The sequence below is a fragment of the Typopeltis vanoorti genome, chromosome 22 (genome assembly GCF_054136105.1).
Source record: "Typopeltis vanoorti isolate ZY-2024b chromosome 22, IOZ_Tvanoo_1.0, whole genome shotgun sequence".
NCBI classification, from domain to species: domain Eukaryota; kingdom Metazoa; phylum Arthropoda; class Arachnida; order Uropygi; family Thelyphonidae; genus Typopeltis; species Typopeltis vanoorti.
In genome coordinates, this window is record NC_143570.1 from 43,231,099 (window position 1) to 43,252,818 (window position 21,720).

Sequence of the window (21,720 nt, forward strand, 5' to 3'; positions counted from 1 at the left end):
TTTTTTGTTTTTCACACGAACTCTTGAACTGGATGAGACACTCCAGAAGAACACGAGGTAGTAGAAAGCAATCAATTGTTTGGCGCAGTGAGACAGCTACTTAGTCTTTGTATCACAAGAAGTTAATATATAAAGTAATAACTGGGAAAGAAAAATTGAGCATTTTGAATTCTTTCCCACTTTTGTTATTTTGTACGGAGTGGGCTATATCCCCACGAAACCGTTCACACATCTGTAGGATAACTAGGATGATACCTGCTGTTGATCACAGCGTCATATCGGGAATGAATGCTACAGTTAAGTTCAGCAGGAGTTGCTAGAAGTTCAGTTGGCTGCGAATAAAAATTACCAACTTGTCTTGTAGCAAACGAGGGACTGTGTTCAAGTTGTCGTAACTGCATTGTCAGGGCTTGGGTCTGTGAAAGGGATTTTCTTACTTTTACGTGTCTCCGATACACAGTAAATCCAATTATTAAACCGAGGAGAACTACTGCAGCTGCTCCTCCACATCCAGCTAGGAGGGGAAGATTACCTACGAAAAAGAATTTCACATCAATTGATTTTTCTTTCATGAAATATTTTAATTATTTTAAATTAATATTTCACCATCAAAAAGACGGGATAAAAGAAAGCTAAGCATAGATACAATTATTGTTTGCTGAAGATTTTTCATTGAAATAAACGTTTAGATCTAATTATCATACCATAATAAAGTATTAGTTAATGTATTATTACTGTTTACTCTATAAAGTTTTGTAGCGATGAGTGTTTCGCTCCTTTGTTTGTCGCAGGAGAATATTTCCAAGATTTTCTTTTTAAGAAATCGTACTCGATTTTCTAAAAAAAAACTTCAGAATATGCCCTATTAAAATGTAATATTAATAAAGAACTAAATCGTTTTAATATTATAATTAGCCATCGCCTGAAAGTGTTTAAATGGTCTAAAACGGTGCACAGGACATTTTACGATTATTGTGAACCTTTAATATAACAATCATGCTGTACTTTTATTAAGGGACCTGAGAACAAAATTCATCTACGGTTTGTGCTCCGCTAATCAAAGAAAAATGCTTCTAAGACTATCTTCCTGAATAACCAATTAATAGCTATTTTACAGGATTTCCAATCAGGAATGCCTGTAATTTAAATATTTTTTACCAAATCAAGTTGATGTTGCCTAACAAAAACACGTTTCAGCTTTTAAATTTGCAAGTTTTTCAGGGAAACTAATAGAGAGGTTCTTTACGAAATTATTACGATTGCGTGTAAAAAATGCTGATCGTCGCCGAATCTTTTATTTATATTCCAGGGAATATAAATAGACAGGACTCGAAAGTGAGGTTCCAGTTTACTCTCAGAGATTCACCCAAAGGGAATACATGGGTTTCACTTAAATTTACAGAAGTGCTAAGTGTTCTGTTCAGAAAAGCAAGACACAGCTTGGTACCATTTTTTCAATTAGATAAGGCAGTCCATATTTCATTTCGGAAACATCATTGGTAGAGTTGGATGTAGATTTTTGGAGAACATTCTTTAGACATCTTGTACTCTCGACTTTATCCTTTAAGCAGATACCAGAGGAAAAAGAATAAAGTGCGCATACGACGAGTGACTTCATTAGATGAGCTATAAATAGACTCTCTTACTATAGATGCTCTGAAAATATTGGAACTTCAGGCGGCAAGAGATAGGCAACAGATCGAATGTGTATTAACAGTCCTACTACTCAAAAACAGAGTAAAAAAAAAAGGGGGAGGGAAGCATTGACCCTTTTCAATTTAAGTAGGCATCCAATTCGGCATATATTTATTGTTATTACGTGATGCCGCCAAAGGCGTTCAAAGACTCATTACGGGAAGGCACCTTACTACTCCAATCTCCTTTGCTTCATTCTCCAACAACACACAACGCCATCTACCGCTCATCACCAACTACGATGGTATTTTTTGTGTCTAAATTGCGTACGATTTTCGTTCTAGGTGTGTACATAGACGCAACTGTGAAAAAATATTTATTACTTCCAAAGCGACAGAGAATTTCTATACTAAACAGTATAGAAATCAAAATGAGCTTTCTTTAATAGGATAATTCGATTTAATGTTAATTATTATAATCACTGATAGAAATTAGAGAAAAATAATAAAATATAAGCGTCCAATCTGACTAAAATTTAGGGCCATTACTTGAAAATATTTCAATCTTCCTACTGTTTCGTTTTGTTTATTTAATTTATTCCTACAAAGCAGAACTATAAATTTGAATATTGAAATCATTTCCGATTAAAACGATATAATGAAATTTTAATTGAATTCATTAATAGAAAATACGAAATAACTAATCTCATTATTTAACTAATCTCATAATCAATATTTTCAGTGTTTTATTGTTTTAAAGATTTTTTTTTTTTTTTTTTTTTTAATTAATCTGCAGTCAGAGAACCTTATTTTGAAGTGACATGAATGACGTTTTTCCATATAGCGGATATGCAATTTTTTCGGATGAACTTCAATTTTCATCATTAACAGCCTAATTAGCGGAGGGTGTAAATGCAATGTATTTCCTTTAAGTGTATAACCAAAGCTTACTCATCTCTCTCTCAAAAGAATGAAAAGAAAATGGCTACGAATAACTTGCAAATTGCATATATACTGTCTTGTGTAACTGTGTGTTACTATGGAGACAATGATTCGTTTCCATGGTGATAGCTATATTTTCTAAAGATGATGCTGTCTATCTTTTCCTGACAACCGCGTGAAAGATGTGGAATTTTGGATAGAAATGGAAAATTCCCATCGAAAAAAAATGCTTTTAAAAAATCTTTAATTTTTTATCTTTAATTTTGCGAAGAAGAATTACTTTGAAGTTCTAATATGTACGGTGTGTGTGTGCGCGCTTACGTATATCGGTAAACATGCCATGTGAGTCTCTGACTGGTTTAGAATGGGAAGGTCACTTTTAAAATTAAGCACACCTTCAGCTCGAGCATGCGCAGTGCGATTTCATACAAACTTAAATTTAGTTTAAACACTCAGTCGTCTACCATACTAATCTCACTCTTCGAAGCTCAGTTGGTATCGTGTCTTTTATTTGGAAATACCTAGTTTCGAATTCCCTATAGATTGCGAAGAACCCACCCTTTTACAAGCTGACAATTTAGCAGACCATCAACAGAAGAATGTACGCAATTTTATATACTCCACAAGCTTCTTAGTCTTAGATGCTTAGATTATGATTTTAAACAATCAACCAAACGTAGAAATCTAATATTAATCTTTATTATATGTGTAGGCAAATTATTACTTAGGAAACTTGCGATACATATCAGCAGATGTTTACACCTAATATTAACAATGAAGCCTTTCGTGGTGCATCCCCGAAAGGTGCACCACGAAAAGCTGCTTCTATTCCATCCTTTCTCTTTCTTTCACATGAGTGTGCATGCATTTTTGGCATAAATAACAGGCTAAGGAAGTATAAATATGTTCCTAGATTTCAATAAATTGTTTCTTATTTTTCGATGTGATATTGTTCTGATGCCCAGCTATCCATTCGTAAATTGTCATATAGATTAGAAAGTTATTCAATATATTTAATGAACCGTAACATTTTCATGATTATAAAAACCTCGAAGTAGAAAATAAACGATGGTATTTTATGGGTAATTAACAGAATGCACCGTCAACATCAGCCAGAAGTGTCGGCCAAAGTATCACCAATGTGCATATATCAAAACATCCACTGTCGTTAGAAAACTAACCGTGCCCTCGTTCAATTTGATTCTGAAACTAAAATCAGATCGTTAATAAAGGGCACAATATTAGGTGAGATGAATGCTCTTTTAGCACTCGGTTTCCTTTGGGAATCAACAATCGAAAAGTTACAATTTGATCCGTTTGCTTTTTTCGTTTAAACGAAGCCTAAGTCTGTAGTCAAATTTGATGTGACCATTCCCCCCCCCCCTCCCCTCACAACTTGTTTTTAAATAACTAACCTCTTATTTATTAAGACTCAATCCTTCTCTAATTACTGATGATAAAAACTTCTTCGGATTTCCGATGCTCGCAGTTCTTAAGAATGTGGATCGATAAATATACAAGCATATGATATTAAATTTAATACTGTTTTAAGAAAACTGTCACTTCTCTCCTAACAAATTAACTTTCTCGAGTTTTTTTATTATTATTTTTTTTTTTTATTTCAATGGTTACGTTGAATGTAAGAGTCACTCAGAAATTTTGATCACGAATAGAGCCAATAATATAACCGGGTTCGATTTTATGCTACAGTGCCTTTCAGGGACGTTTTTCACCGAAAATAATTCCTGAAAGCGAAAAACTGCTTCACAAAGCTCTTGAGGGGGGCGGGGGAGAAAGAATCGCCGAATGTGTACGTGACGTCTGCCATGGAATCAATTTATAGGAAATAAAAATAGGTTTACGTACAAAATGTGAAATAAGATATTGATAGTTTAGGCTACACACTTTTAAAATCAGTTTATAACTTTCATTTTAGTTTGTAAAAATTATATAAATCATTTTTACTTTTCTTTTTTTAATAAATATAAAATATCGTAATGTTTGCATTTTATAACTTATTTGGACTCACCGTAGACTGGGTGAAAGAAAAAACCAACCTAACGTGCGAAATAAGAAATTGATATTTACAGAATGTACATTTTAAAACTAAGATTATAATATAAACATTTAATTTCAGTTTGTAAAATAAGTAAATTAAGTAAACCTTACTTGCTATTTAACCTACTAAAATCAGTAAGTCAAATAATAAAATAGACACTAATGAGATTATTTTCTTAAGAAAACCTAACGGGATCAGACTTGTTTTTATTTCCCTCATTCTGCGACTCATTTCTAAGAATTCCGATATGTTCCGAGATTATAAATCACGGACAATCACAGAAGAAATTGAAAAGCAGTGACTTCTTTTGACTTAAATCATTGCGAGGTCAAACGGAAGATTAATGATTGCACGAAGAGATCCCGTGAAGGTTTTTCATAAAGGTTAAATGGAACTTAATGGACTAAAGTTATCTTACATTTATCTTCGTCGCTGTAATCATCTTCGCTGCAGTTGGGTAACCCATTACACACCAGCGATTGATCTATACAATAATGCGGAGTCTCCGTGCACTTTTTGGAAAGTGTGTTTACACAGTAGTGACTGTCTCGGCAAACATATTGTTTGCATTGCCCTGCAGGAATAAAAAAAGATATTCAGATATTTGTTAAACTGTTCAGCGAAAATCTAGCAATTTGGTTTCATGTATAGCCAGTTGTAACTAACACGTATATTACAATATAATAAGCTGAGTTACTCCTCCTCATCATCCGTCTAAGACGGGTTGTGTCCCCTCCTAATGAGGGATTACTGGTGTATTAATGCAGCCAGTTCGTCACTCCTCTGCTGCATCCCCTAAGGGCGATATTCATGACTGTATCCGTGTGTTCACAGGACCGGTTTGCCTGCTTGCGGGATGAAAAACCCATAAAACGGGTGGGGGGGGGCTTCTGTCCACGCCCAAAACTGGCAAACTTGGTTGTGGCTGAGGAAAATCCTTAAGCTTCTCACATCATCACGGGAATCGAACCTGGGACACTCCTCTCCCAGGCATATGGTTGCGAAGCGCATAGGCACTAGGCCATCGTTTCCCAAATGGTGGGTCACGACCCGGCACCAGATCGCGAAAGCTAAATGCCGGGTCGTCTAAAAACAAACTCTCGAAAACCTAAATGTTTAGTTTTGGGGTTTTCGTTTTTTCACGAAACTCTAAAATAGAAATGAATAGCGTTTAATCGGGGCTAATGAATAAATAATTTAATTAATAGAGACGAAAAACGCGCTCCGTCTGCGTCGTCATTTCACAGTCTCTTTGTTCGCGGTTAAGTAGCTCAACTTACGGATTATTCACTTAAATATTTTCCCCACACAGAAGTGAACACCGATGAAACGATAGTAATGAGAGAGAGAACTACAAATTCGCTCTTTTTTTTGGAAATTAATGTCAACTATTTTCCAGTGGATGTAAGTAGTGAAATTTCAACATCATGTGCATGTCACCTCTGTGCGGTAGTAGCTTTATAACTTGTACGAATATTCCATCGGGACCAGAGGCTTTCTTATTCAATTTTTTTTTTTTTTTGATAATTCCGTAAACTGAAGCAGGAGTAGTCGACCAGAATTTTAGATGTTCAGTTGATAGATACAGTCTATAGAAAAACTGTAGGTTCATTCTTCTAATGAAATCCAAATTAGCAAATGCGTAGTATGGATAAATCCAAGACTTCCTGATGTCCGGCAACTCTACAGTGCGGGGTTCGAGGTCATCTTCGATTTGTACTCCTCATAGGCGAACTCATTAAAAATTCTGCTGCTACAATTCATAATTCATCATAATTATTTTTAGTAGTTCTGCTGTGCCGAGATTTATTCTTTGAGTTCAAGCCGCAAATCTATCGGTTTCGTTGAAGACTATTCATTAAGTTATGGCGTTTCTCTTGAGTCCATTGTCTCCACATACGTTTCTGGTGCTACCGTTTACGGAGACACGCTGCGGTTCTTTCATCTATCGAAGACTGATAGATTTTTGTTTTAATTTTTATTCTAAATCTCATACTAGTATAGAATCAGGAAAATTACGTGTAACATAAGGGGAAACAACTCAAGCAGGTTTACCTGAAAGTTTTATATAGCAGTATAAGTTTTATAAGTTACAGCACCTCTGTAACTTGAAGGGGAGGCAGCAACGCTTTCTCAACAAAATCATTTGGAAACTGGTATGTGGATGCTTGGACGTTGGTTATTCATATTCATCAATAAAAATTAAATTGATTTAATTTTATTACCCACCAATATTTCTCATTGGTCACCAAAGCATCTTCACAGGCACAAAAAGAGAGATAATGTAACACGTGCACAGAGGTAGGCAGACAAACGCAGACTGATTATAACGAAATGCTCAAGTCCAACTGGCACCCTCTATGGGTGCAGCGATTTACACTTCGTAATTGCTTGAAAAGGATGATCTCTCATATTTTGACTGTGTGATGCAGCCGAATTTGTTTCTGTTTGGCGGGGAAGTGTTGTAGTGCAGTGGGGGATTCCAGAAACAGTATCTCTGATTTGAATGTTTCCGTATAGGAAGTAAGTTTTCCTTCATTCGATTCAGTAATTCATATTTATGGCATGGGAAATAACACAGCCACGATCGTAATGTTGATGAAGGACGTATTTCTTGTTCTTTTCGTAGCTTCTGTCAACACCCATTTTGAAGAACACTTTTCGCCACAATGTACTATATTGAATTTTTAATACTTTAACATTGAATGTAGAGTACAGCACCTTCTGGTGTAATTGGAAAATAGTATCTTTTTTCATTATTGGAAATAACTATGAGACAATTTAGGCAATTCTTACCAAGTAGGATAATCTTGGCAATATTTTAAAATGCTGCATTATTTAGACATTTCTTTACTTTTTTAAAATTTTCTCTGACGTTAATCACTTATAACACGTAGTTTTAATTCCAGTTTTTATTTACTAATGAAATTCTTTGAAAAGATACTTTAAGGAAAAAAGAGGGACACTTGAATTCTTGAAGAAATCAGAGCCCAATTAAGTGCTTATTTTATTCATGAAACATTAGGAGAGAGAGAAAAAAAAAGCCATACTCTTCTTCGAAAAAAATGCTTGACTTGAAGGCAAAAATAAGATAGTACTACTTTCCCCCTCCCCTTGCAAACTGCTGCTGGTTTTTACTCCTTAGTTCTTAACTGTTCTCGTTACATATCCTGAAAGGTATGCGCTTGGAATAAGTCACTTCACCTCAAAGCTGATTTTTGTTATGTAGAAAAGAATGAAGTTCGTTCAAATAATTATTCAGTCCATAAGAATTAGTATAAATTAAGTACAAGTATAATATTAAAATTATTTAAAATTAAAAACAATTATAGATAAAATTTAGTCTGTAAAAAAAAAAAAAAAAAAGGTTAATTAAAAAAACATTTTGCAGATTTATTCTGAACATTGTCAGTCATAAAATGGAAACGTGGATGGGGAAACCAAGTTCGTTATTATTAAAAATGCACCATCTCTGGAAGATTGTGGAGAACACGTTTAATGAGACAAGTTATTCAGTACCGATCCAGAAAGAAATACGAAGAGCAACTATAGCCTTTAGATCAAAAAATAACTTTCGATATGACTTAAAATGAATTTCTACCTTGAATAATCGGTGCCTGATATGGATAAACATACAGGATGAATAGACAAGACCATCTATAAAAACGATATCAAATTTACACAGAAATGGCCACGTGATAGTAGGAATTCAGATGGTTTGTCCAACATTGACGAACATGTACTTCTTATTATATAGAAATTTTAGATGAACTGTTTAGAACGATCAGTGAAATAAACGAAATGCAAAGATAATGTTTACTTAATGTAGATGATATTACTCGTATTCTGATATATCTGTGCCCTTCCCTACTCAGTGTCTCAATATAAGAAAATCTGAAGCTGTCACCGCATATTAAATGGATGTGTTTATTATGGAATTCATAATAACAATGAAGAATCAATGGAAAACGATAACAGTAGTTATATCAAAACTAACAGAAACTGATAAATTTGGACAGTTAGTAATACACCATCAGAACAGAAGTAAAATAACAAACGAGTAGATAATGTTGTCAACTGCATCACATTACTTTTCCAATGCAAACCGAACTGCTAGCAAGTCAAACGAAACGGTATGATATAATCTTTAAATTCGACATGGAAGAATGAAACTTAGAAAGTACAACATTGAAACATAGGAATATAAATAATTTCAAATTCTGGAAAAGCCTGAAATATGGGAGGTTTAATTTATGGGAGGAAAGATATCAAATAAAAATGCTGACATGCCGACCAATAAAAGCTATTCTCAGAGCAACATGTAACTATGATCGCTCCTTCTGCGAGAAGCAAAGAAACAAGGAGTTAGCTACTGTTCTAATAAACGTAGTCAGTAATAAATTCAATTTCCAAATCAATCAGTGCCGTATCATGTACTTAAGGACACAACAGCACGTAGCTAAGAGCAGTAAAAGTAAGGAAACAAGAAATAGAGTTAAGCATATACCAAGAAAGACAGCCAGAGAAGAACAATTTTAATGTAAGAAAATATAAAGGTTAGGATGTTACGATACGTAAAAATCTGTGTAGACTTTAATAAACTACCGATACTTTGCTAGACTAATAATAAACTAACCATTCTTTCGCCTTCTTATCAAAGAGGAAGTAAAAGACAATCCTGCACTAATCATATTACAACAGTCTTACAGAAAAAATCCTCCAGACAGGAGTGAAGTATCAAGGGAACCTGCTCAATAACGCGCTTAGGGGACAAATAACATAATGTGAACATTATTAAACGTTTATATCTTCTTCTTCTTCCTAACATGGAATATAGGCCAAGTTCCGGTCTCATGGCATCTCTTTCTTGGTCTTCCGATTCTTCTTTTTCCACTTATTTTGTATCTGTATAATATTTTTGGTAGTCTGTTGTTGTCCATTCGATTTAAATGTTCTAGCCATTTTTGTTTATACTGTCTTATGTAGTAATTAATTGGTTTGATTTTTAGGGATTGTAAGATTTCTTCATTTGTTTTGTGGTCCCACTTGGTATATCCAGCTGTTTTTCTGAGGAACTTCATTTCTGCTGTTTGAATTCGTTTTTCATCTTTCCTTTTCATGGTCCATGTTTTGCTTCCGTATAGTAGAGTTGGTTTTGACAAGACATTATATAGTCTGATTCTAGTGTGTTTTTGTACCAGGGATGGCTTAAATATGCTGTTTATTATGCCATTTACTTTGACAAAGTTTGATATTTTAGTGTCTGTCTTTTTCTTCTTCGTATGATAGATCACATCCCAAGTATCTGAAAGTGTTTACTTGTTCTAGTATTTTATTATCTATCATTATTTTACTTCACTTCTTATTGGGTTTTCTCCTTTGAAGCCATTATTTTTGTTTTTTCTTTGGATATTGTCATATTATATTGTTTTGAGATATCACTTAATGATTTTAATGATCTTTGTAAGTCATCTTCTGATGTAGCTAATACTATTTGATCATCTGCAAATAGTAGTGTATCTATCTTCATTTGCGGGGTCATTTGTATACCAAATGGGTTATGCTGTTTCCAGATTGTTAATATTTCATTTATATATATATATTGAAAAGCAGAGGTGTGAGGGTACATCCTAGTCGTACTCCTCTTGATATATCTTTCCATTCTGAGGTGTGTTCTAATTTAACTGCTATTTTATTTCCTGTATATATTTCTTGAATAGATTGTAAAAGTTGGTTTGGTATGTTTAAATTGGTTAATATTTTAAACAATTTTTGTCGACTAATTTTGTCAAAAGCTTTTTCATAATCAATAAACGCCACATGTGTTTCTTTTTGAAATTCTCTTCTCTTTTCTATTAATAATTTTAAAGTAAAAATTGGATCTATGCAGGATCGGCCTTTTCGGAAGCCATTTTTTGTTCTTCTAGTAATTTGTTTTCTACAATGCTGCTTAGTTTCTCTTTTAATATTCCTGCATATATTTTATATCCTGTATTCAGCAGGCTAATTCCCCTATAATTATTGCAATTAAAACTGATAATTAAATATAATTTAATTAGCCATGCATATATCTCCTCCTTAATAACTGACACTTTCCATTTTTATTTCTGTTCTCTCCCACTCAAACCAAAGCTTAAAAGAGGAATTTGATTTGGCTGTACCGGCTATCAAAACCTCAGATCAATGTCAAAGTAAAACAACACATCCCAATGGATGGTTCCTCGAAATAAAAGAGCCTAAAAGCTAAGGAAATGTAAATTAAAACTATTTAGCTGATGAGATAGAACAGGATGAAGATTCAGCTAGTGGTTTATTCAGCTCTTCAAGTTGTTAACAGCGTTAGTAAAGGTACTCTTAATAAAGTTTATTGGAAAATATAATTAACTCACTGGTATTTGAACAAAGATAGCCACCTGGAGTAAGCTAAATCCTAGATATATAATGTAATAACGTTCTTACCTTTGATCTTAAAAGAAACTGCTGTCCACACAAGTTTAAATCCTATAATCTTATCTAAAACACTTCCTTTAATTTCCGACTTCACTGATGTCTTGAACCTGAACAGACAAAGCGAAGTAAATCTTAACAAATACAGTATCCAATCTAAATTAAGAACAAATATAGTTTTGATAGTTAATTTAACATGTCATCGACTGACAAGATTTTGTCGTAACAAGAATTTTGAATTACTATCAGCATTTCTTCAAAACATGAGATTTTTAGCTCAACAATTTAAAGAAAAATGTTGATAAAAAAATTAATTTGTTGAAACCTTTTTTGAAAAAATGTATTTTTCTAAATACGTTTTTCTGAAACCAAGAATGGTTTGATTGATGATTCGAATTATGCATCGTTAACTGTTTTCATTGCTGTTTTAACAACGCTAGTTAAAATTATTTTAGATTGCTAATATTGACCAATCTCATATAACGTTCACTACACATGCTTTGTATAAAACTTCATCACTTTCCTGTATCCTAAAGATTTGTACAAGATTATATGACAGTACTACATGATTAAGTTTACATTATTACTAATCTCCTATCAACTATTGCTCTCCAAATTACTTTATTACTTGTCATCATTCCAGAATTGTCATATTTAAGTTCAGATTTTAGGAAACTTCCGACTGAGTCAATTCACCTGGATCTTGGCCTTCCTATGGGTCTTTTTTTCTACTACCCTGGCATTAAAATCTCGTTTTGGTAACCTTTCCTCTCTCACATTCTATTGAAGTGACCATATCTCCTTGGACCAGCTTTGCTTATTCTGTTTATTTTCAATATGAATTTGTCATATTCTAAGAACTGTGTCTAAACATCTGATATTCTTCATTGAGAATGAAGAACAGTTTCCTAAATTCCTCCCTGTTTTCATAGTTTTGGTCCATTTATTGATTTTCATGTAAACTTTGAAACTGCTATTATTCAATTATTAAATAAGCCTGGAGAATTGCAATATATTTTAGAACAACGTTCTCTGCATAAAAGCAAAGAGGTAATTTTAATATCTCGGAGTCTAATATCAAGTTTAATGTCACTTTCTTTCAAAATGAGATCCAAATAAATGATGAATAAGAGTAGAGATGGTGAGCATCCTTAACTTATACCTGATTTTACATCAAACCGCCTTCCTTTATCTCCTTCACTTCTATCTGCTGACTTAAAACGCAAATGTAGACTGCATATATAATTCTGTATAATGTCCCATTAATCCCATATAATTGTAACGTTTTAAAAAGCTTTTCTAGATCTACAAATCCTTATTACATTCCCTAAACTGTTTGTGCTAAAATGTTTCAAATCTGATCTTGATAACCCTCTGTTTCGCCTGAACCATCTTTGTTTCTCTTTCACAAGTATAAAACTTCAGCAATTGAATATTTTATACCTCGCTTTGTAGTTTAATATAATGTGTGTCCTTTAAATATAATTCTAACACATTTCATGTAGCACAGCTTATAGCATTTTTATTAATCTAGTATGATCTTCCTGGTTTCGTGAAAGATATTGTAAAATGAATAATTATCCAACAATGCATTTTGACAAGTAACTGCCATTACGCGCGCGCGCGCGCACACACACACACAAGGGGCTGAAAAGTTCTGATAAATACCTAAAACATATGGTTCTACCTAAATTCCTTTATGGTGTTTTAAACTTTTCCCCACACCCTCCCGCGTGTGTGTGTGAAGCGAATCACTATGTAAAACTAGATAAACAAAAGTCACGGAAAGACTTTGGTAAGAACATGAAAAAACAAATATCAGGAAGGTGGCAAAATATTTTGGAAGACATTGAAAAAGCTTAGAAATGGGAAAAAAAAGAAAATTAAAGGAATCAGAGATGATAAAGGTGAAACGAAAACTTAAAGAGAACTAGATGTCTGGAGTAATTACTTGGAAAGACTGCTAAATAAAATAAATCGTGTCAGCATGATGGTAGAAAACTTCCAACTGGAATGAAGTCAGGAATACGTATCCATATTTAAAGTAGAAAAGCTGTTAAAGTCCTCAAATGCGGAAAAAAGCAGCCGGAGTAGATGATATTCAACTGAAACGCTCCAATACGGAGGTATAAAAGTTTTACATTGCTTGCACTTCATATTTCAAAATGGCTGGTCATTGTGTTGAATTTCCGATGATTCGAGTAGAACTATCAGAGTACCCATATATAAACAGGGAATTATAACAAATGTGAGAATTACAGAGGAATTTTCCTAATGAGTGCTCTTAGTAAGATATATACAAGTATACTTAAAGTGGTAAGAGAAATTGTGCTTTAAGAAGAACAAGCTGAAATCAGGCCAAATAGAGTTTGTCAGGATCAGATTTTCACTTTAAGACAAATAATTGAGAAATCTTGGGAATATAATAAGAATTGGTATTAAGTGTGTCGAGATCTGGAAAAGGCATTTGATAAGGTGCCAAGAGGAAAGCTCTTCCAAACGATGTAGTTATGTGGTGTAAATGGAATATTATACGAAGCAATAGTTGGTCTATTTGAGTTATAAGTTAGCACTTAGAATTGAAGGAAGTACAGAAAGATGGTTTGATGTTAAATCAGGTGTGGGATACGAGTGCAGTTTTTCTCTGTTATTTATTATCTATATGGATCACATTTCGAAGAATATTAAATGATAGAACAAAGTAGCTAAAGAGTATCTGGGAAATTCATTTTGTCCGATTTTCTAGTCTACAAAATGAATTTCCCAGATACTCTTTAAAAATATTTTGATGTTATCTCATTACTTATTTAACGTGAAGTTGAAACGTTTCAGTTTTATGTTAATAAGTAGTGAGATAACATCAAAATATTTTTTTTTAAATATCAATTTAAAAATAGTAAGTTAATTATCAGATATACTTAGTTTTATTTAGAAAATATGATAATGAATTTTTAATTTGTTATAATCATTTTATTATTACTTTGGAGACATTTGGATATGGGAGATGTGCTTGTATCGAAATAAATGCATCTAACTATATAAATAATAATAATTACATTATATTATTATATTACACTATATATAATTTATATTACACTGAATTAACTTTGAATTAGGAACGCCCATCTCTATGCAATCACGCCTAGGTATACAGATTCCACAAGGTGTCGAACATCCTCCATGCGTAACTCGATCCGCGTCCGCTGCAGCAACTCCTTCAGTTCACGTTCATTCCATGGGGAAGGATCAGCGGTTCTCACATCCCCGTTCTAGCATATCCCACACATGTTCAATTGCTTTACAGTCAGGAGAGTTTAGGGCCAAGGCAATGTGGTGAATTCGTTGTCGTGTTCCTTCAACCACTCAGTAGTTGTACGAGCCCGATGAGAGGTGCATTGTCCTGTTGAAAGATGACTCTGCGGTCGGGTATACTGTCTGCAGATATGGATGGAGATAGTCGGCTAACAGGTCGCTGTAGCGTTCACCATTTAGTGTTGTGGAATGATAACCAACGGGTCTAGGGAGCGCCAGGGAAAAGCTGCCAAGACCATAATGCCACCTCCACCTCAACTGTGCAATCAGGGGATAGGGCTTCATGCTGTTCATGCCAAATGAGAATCCGGTCATCAGCATGATGCAGCAAGAAACGGAACTCATCACTCCAGATGACCTTCTTCCATCTGTAAAAGGTCCATTGTTGATGTTCCTTGGCTCATGCCAGGCGTTGTTGCGATTCCTAACTGTCATCATGGGTACCTTTGTTGGTCTCCGGCTGTGGAACTCCAGGCGAATCAAGGTATGGTGCATGTGGAAATGGGTCTAACTGCCCCGCAGAGATACCAATCGTCACACCCGACGCTCGCCTCTAAAATCAATGAAAACCCTTGATACAGTACGGGAGCAACCAACAAGTGCGGCTGTTTCCGAAATAGTGGCACCTGTGCTTGGGGCCCCAACTATCTACCAGCGGTCAAATTTGCTAACGTCGTCATGTTTCCCCATTACTGGCAAACGTTTACTGATTACTTAGAGCAGGCGTGGCCAACTTCATTCTATACGAGGGCCAATATATGATTAGTCGTAGAGTCACGGGTCGCACACTTTTAGACAGAACTTAAATAAAAATAAGCTCTGCATTTTTTCAAGGCAATAGTTATATATATATTGAATTACTATGTGTGTTGAGGCTTAAGTGCTGTGAAGAATTCATGTTAGAGGTTTAATGCAATACTGAGAAAGCATTAAAACAAATTTTAATACTTCCAATATTTCGTCTCCGTCACAGAGACATTAAACTTCCCAAAATTTGGGAAACTTTAATTATCAGAGATCCCTCTTTACATCCCAGGCCACCTGCAAATGCCCATAGAGGACGCACCACCTAGATAGGACTTTAGTTTCACTTTGTATTGTGTGTGTGTGTGTGTGTGTGTGTGTGTGTTGTTACAAAAAGATTTGTAATCCACGAAGATGTCTCTGGGACGGATACGAAATATTGGAAGTATTAAAATTGGTTTTAATCCTTTCTCAGTGCTGTTAATATTCCATTAAACCTCTAACATGAATTTAAGTACTATATTTATTAAATTATTTTACTACTGGGTGAACAATATAAAATACTTGATTGATTTAAATATAAGTTGTTAAATTAAATATAATTACATATTTCTGTGTATATATATATATAAAGAAATTTGATCTCGTGTTGAGAATATAAATTGTTTCTGTCATCAGAAATGATGAATATAACCAGTATAATCAGAAAAGCTGCAGTCGAAACTAATAGCTAAATTGATAATACATATAATTTAATATAGTTTTTATCATGCCGCGGGACGCACAAAATCATGTTACGGGCCGCATGCGGCCCGCGGGCCTATTGTTGGCCACCTATGACTTAGAAGATAGGTTTGTGCCCATTTACAGTAGCCGCACTTGACGATGATATCAGGTTCCACTTCGTAATGCAACGCTAGCTCAGTGTATATAATTATATATAACATAAATTATATATATATTATACATACATTATTATATAATATATGTATAATATTTATTATAATATAAATTATGGAAAATTAAGGCGAAAATTGACTACTTCCGATATTCTTGTTACAACGCTTAGAGTGAATCTAATCCTTAGTAAATTTGTTGTTAATTATGTTGGGAAAGGAATTAATATTTGAATAGCAGAAATTGATATTATTGATTAAAGTTTCACACTATACTCTGTTTTTTTTTTATCCTAGCCTTTACTGTTCTTTGTGGCTATCGACTATGATAAAAATTTCGCTTGAATATTGGACTCACAATATATACGTGATAACTAATAAAGGGAATTTTGCGCTTGTTTTAAAGAACTTTTTCATTTCTTCAGTTTAGCAGTGCAAATAATATTTCGATTTTTAGATTGTAAAATAATATTTTACAACCTAATTCTGGTAGCGATTTAATCATCATTTGGATATGCATGATGTGATAGTGTAAATTTATAAATAATGTTCTCCACTTAATAGCATCAAGCACTTTTTCTTGGGGGGGGGGGGTTCGCGCATTCATAAAAATGTGTGAAAAGTATTTTTAGGGTCAGCATATTATATAGTTGTTCAGACGAGAAGTAATGTCTTTAGTGGAACAAAAACAATTTTTTAAAGCCGAGCACGTGATGTATTTGAGCCAATAAAGGTTAGGAGTATCATTAAATCCAAAATAAATAAAGAAATCTAGCAATCTCTCTTTAGAAGAAAGAAATGACCAAAATATCAATTTTAATAAAGAATAAAAATAACTTTACCGTATCAAGAGTCGATTTCTTCCTGAGAGTTCAGTTTTCTCCTCGACATTTTTATAATACTTTAGATCACCGCAATATCTTTTAAGAATTTTTGGATTATATGCAAAAGTAGAATACCCATCATATATGGACAGTTCTGCGTCTGCGCAGTTAGCTGAAACAAGATAATTACAGAAAAATAGTTATAATCCTCATTTTAAAGAAACGTTAAGAGAGGACTTTAACATTATGTACCATCACAGAGTGAAGGAATTGTTCATTTTTGGCGACTTACCTATACTTCCATAGAGTTGCAGTTCTAAAATCCGGATATAAATATGTTGAGTGTGATCCACTCGTATAAGCCACACGCAGTCTACATCTTTAGGAAAAGAACTCGGATATCCCGGTGATATAATAACTCCACCGACTCCAGATTCTGTTCCTCCACATCCCTGCACATGGGGCGTAGAATCAGATGGTGGTATAACTCCTGGCAACAGACCAATAAAAGAAAAAGAACAAAGAAACACAATGCTGACCAAGTACATTGCATTCTACTGTTAATCAAATCATTACGTTTATTTATTGCATATATCTGAATTTAAAAGAAATGAGGAGTAGAAGAAAAATAAACGTGGAATTTATCAAAGAATTTATTTCGGGAATAATTTTGAAATAATCGCCGATATTGAAGGATTGAAAATTGCCTTTGTTTTTATCATCATTTTAAGATTAACGAATAGGTAATAAGGAATAGAATTTTGTAATATGTAAATGAAATATACTAATGCGTATAAGCATGTCGTCACACATCCTATACATCTGTATAAGACACACACCTATACGATCAATACATGCATACACATTATCAGTTACGTGTGTATCCACGTCTGTGTTTAATTTCACAATAACGGTAAAAGGCGTGATCATCACATCAAATAATGGCTAATCGGTAAAATAAACAAAAGCCTTATAAGAACTGGCTTAAAGGGGCGAAGCAAGAATGCTTTCCATCTTCCCCGTTATCGTAGAGGACAGTGTAGGGATAAGGTGTTATTGAGCTATTAAAGCTCTGATCATGGCAGGAGGGTAACAGCGATAGCCGAGCCTCAGTTAGAACTTCATTAGCTACAGCATTGCCATCCATTACCCTCCAAGAGTATTGGATTGAATAAATCAATCACCGCATCTCACGGTCGATTGATTCCTCCATCCGCCCTAAACAAAAGCCTGTCCAAATATTCATTTTAGTAGGAATACATTAAAAAAAGTATTTTCAATATAAGTAAATAGATTAATTATAGAATTAAAATTATTTAATTTTGAATAATTAAGTCATTATAAAAGAAGATAATATAAATACAAACGTATTTTATAGAACAATATATAAAAAACTGTGATTTAAAAATTTACCAGCTTTTGAGTGTATATCCCTCTAAATAGTGCAAAGCGAGGCAACTCGGTTGCCGGATATTATATTTTCTTAAGCTCTCTGGTAACTTTTCTAAACTTGTTTGTCTTTATTTTTTATTTGGCTTTAAAATATCTCTGGATCCATAATAAGGAAAATTAAAAATATTTATTGTCAAATAAGTGAGATTGAAGATTTGATAATAAAACCATCATCACACGCTTCTAACACTCGAATAAATGAAGCGAAAAAATTAGTTTACGTTTGATTCAGATGAAATTCGGTATAAATGTTCTTTTTAGGACTTCCAGGGTAACGAATGGCAATGCTGTAGTCAATGAAGTTTTAACTGAGGCTTGGCTATTGCCGTTACCCAGCCTTGACTAGAGCTTTTAGCTCAATACCACCCCATCCACACAGATTTTCTTCATTCAGATGACGGGATAAAGAGTCAAGGACTCAGTCCATCTCCCAGTTCTTTTAAGAATGTTCGATTCAGGGACGGCAATGCTGTAGCCAATGAAGCTTTAACTGAGGCTCGGCAATTAGCCGTTACCCAGCCACGACTAGAGTCTTTAGCTCAACAACACCCCATCCACACAGATTTTCTTCATTTAGATGAACGGATAAAGAGTCACGGACTCAGTCCATCTCCCAGTCCTTTTTAGGACGTTAGACTCAATCAAATAACGTCGAAACTAGAAAAACGTTCAAAGAGTGTAATGAATAGCACTAGAAAATGTGTGACATTTTAAGTTTTGATCAGATTTTCTGAATATAATACATATTTATAAGGTCATTTATTAATTTAATGAAGAATCACCAAAATATTTCAGTTAAGCGCTAAGTCCATTTTGTTAGGGGAGGGATGAATGTTTCTTCAAGGTGTCTCATCTTGGTATAACTTCATTTGTTATTTGCAAAGACTGACTTTATCCTGTATGATGGAATTTTAGAGGGAATGTTTTCTCTTACATCCTGAAGCATTATTTGTGAAAGATAGCTCGATCCCCGAATAAACATAGTTTGCTCATTTTATTACAAGGAAGGTGTGGGATCAAAGTCCATTCTGTAAATACGTTAGGGAGTGGTGGATGGCTTTCTCTTCTACATTCTTCGATCTCTGAGATCTTCCGCGTTTGCTTATGAAATATCATCAATCAACGTCTCACGAATGCTTTTGTGGATGTAACAAACACTTATCCATGTAAGATAACTGAGAATTTTACCAATAATAATGATAAATACCAGCATATAGTTCGGGAATTATCTTGTGACGAAAGTCTGAACTTTTATGAAATTTGATCTTAGAGTAAGACTATTTGAATTGTTACGATCTTTTCAAACTTTTTCATTTATTCTTTTATTTCTTTTTTTTTTCCTCTTGAAGTTCTGTTCACAAATATTCACAAAGATGCAAACTTATACCATCTAAGACTTAAATCCAACTATTTTCTCTAGAACTGCTTATATTTAAAAGGTTTTGTTATCTCTATAATATTTACTCTTTATTAAAATAAAATTTCAATAATAACTGCGTTACATATGACCAGTGGGAGTGGATATTATTGTAAAAAATAATACATTTAAGAAAGAAATGCGTTCAATAACTTCCGTTAAATTATTTCAAAATAATGTTCACATATCATTTATTTTATCTTTCTATTTAAGAGGTCATTCTTCAAAGAGTTACAGTTAAGACTTACTTTCATCCCTGAATTCATACATCGCATGAAAACCCTTATGATGGATGATATGGTTGGACTTAAAGATGATCTCCGCTTTCGGATGCATGGAGAGAAGCGGAGTAGGCACTTCTGTCCCGCAGTACCGGCCAACGAGCTGTTTCACGTTAAACACCGTTATCGTCGATATATCCACGTAATCCGTTAGACATCTGAAACGGAGAAAAAGGAACGAACTACAATAACATAAAAAAAAACATATCAACTAATTATCATAGAAGTAAAAGGACATACAGGATAGTTCAACATTCCACGTACAAACTTTGCGGTATGTAGAGAACATCAAAATCAACCATATTCATATAGGAAAGCATGACCGGAAACGCCATCGGAAGCTATTAACAGGGACACAAAGCTACAGAAATAACACAAGGCAGTAAGTAGAGAAAAAAACTTTATTAGGCCTAACTGAATAGTTCAATAGCAGTTGGATACATAATATGGTAAACGAGGTGCATGTCAGCATTCGTAAAACGACGCATGTTCTTCGTACCACGTCGAAAGCTTGAATGAGAAAACCCCAACTGCTCACTTGGAGAACAGCGCCACCTATCACTTTCGGGTGGCGTTTCTGGTCATACTTTCCTATGTGAATATGGTTGATTTTGATGTTCTCTACCTTCCCCTCAAAGTTTGTACGTGGAATTTTGAACCACCCTGTGTGTGTGTGTATATATATATATATATATATTTAGTTTTGTTCCGTAACAGCAATTTCACTATATCACAATTCGCAATTTCATTTGATGTCGAAATGTTTTTTGTCTTTCATACATCGTACTAATTTGCAGAGGACAGTCTAGTTTGCTGTTCTGATTCTACACATCAAGGTTAATATTTATAATGATAGTCCTTTTTTAGTTGACAAATCTTTACTCTTTGAGGATAATACAAAAACTTATTCACCATCACAATATTCATGTCTTGATTACATATGAAATACACTGCTTGGAAAGAAGCTAACGGACACCCCCACATGGGGAAGTTGTGTTGTGTCAATGTAACAAGTCACTGGAGGACTAATCGGAGAAATATGATGTTCCCAAGTCAGTGCAATTGTGTCCAGGTGAAATGGCTGCGACAGGGGAACTGACAGTGTATGTTACAGTGTCAACAATCAGTAATATCATACTGAGATGGAAGGGCAGGGAGTCAACTGCAAGTGCTACTCGCAGTGGACGACCCATTATACTCACCGTGACCGTAGGGTGCTACGAAGAATAATATGTAAAAACCGCCATTCCTCGTCCGACACGTTGAAAGCTGGGTTCCGGGCCTCGACTGGAACACGAATTTGTACAAAAACATTCAGAACCGAGGCTCACAACATGGGTTTTCATGGTTGGACCGCAATATGCAAGCTCACATTACCCGAATCAACATACAACGTCTTTAGTGGGTAGAAGCTAGGAATGCCATATTACGGAGCGACCAATCACGCTACACAATCTACGTGGCAGATGGACGGGTTGGTCCGGTGAACATAACCCCAACTATGAAATTCGGAGGTGGGGGTTGTGATGGTATGGTCTTGTTTTTCCTGTCGTCTCGGACCTCTGTATGTGGTGCCACGACCATTTTAAACTCCGAGAGGTTTCTGAACATTGCAGTGCGACCTACTTTGTGGCGTTTCTGCGGAAGTGACGATTGTCTCATTTCAGCAATACAATGCATTGTGTCATAAAGCTACTTGTGTAACTGCGTGG

At 34.4% G+C, this 21,720-nt stretch overlaps 1 protein-coding gene across 1 annotated transcript in view; it reads right to left on the minus strand.

Moving 5' to 3' along the window:
* Positions 1–224: 224 nt before the first annotated feature.
* LOC150094359 (tolloid-like protein 2) overlaps positions 225–21,720 on the minus strand; it is a 123,865-nt gene continuing 102,369 nt past the window's right edge. Inside the window, exons 4-9 of the mRNA XM_090412448.1 lie at positions 19,976–20,166; positions 17,151–17,348; positions 16,877–17,030; positions 11,095–11,192; positions 5,054–5,209; positions 225–532 (exon numbers count right to left, since the gene is read on the minus strand). Of these exons, the coding sequence (XP_090268574.1) occupies positions 225–532; positions 5,054–5,209; positions 11,095–11,192; positions 16,877–17,030; positions 17,151–17,348; positions 19,976–20,166 (1,105 nt within the window). The remainder of the gene's footprint in view (positions 533–5,053; positions 5,210–11,094; positions 11,193–16,876; positions 17,031–17,150; positions 17,349–19,975; positions 20,167–21,720) is intronic.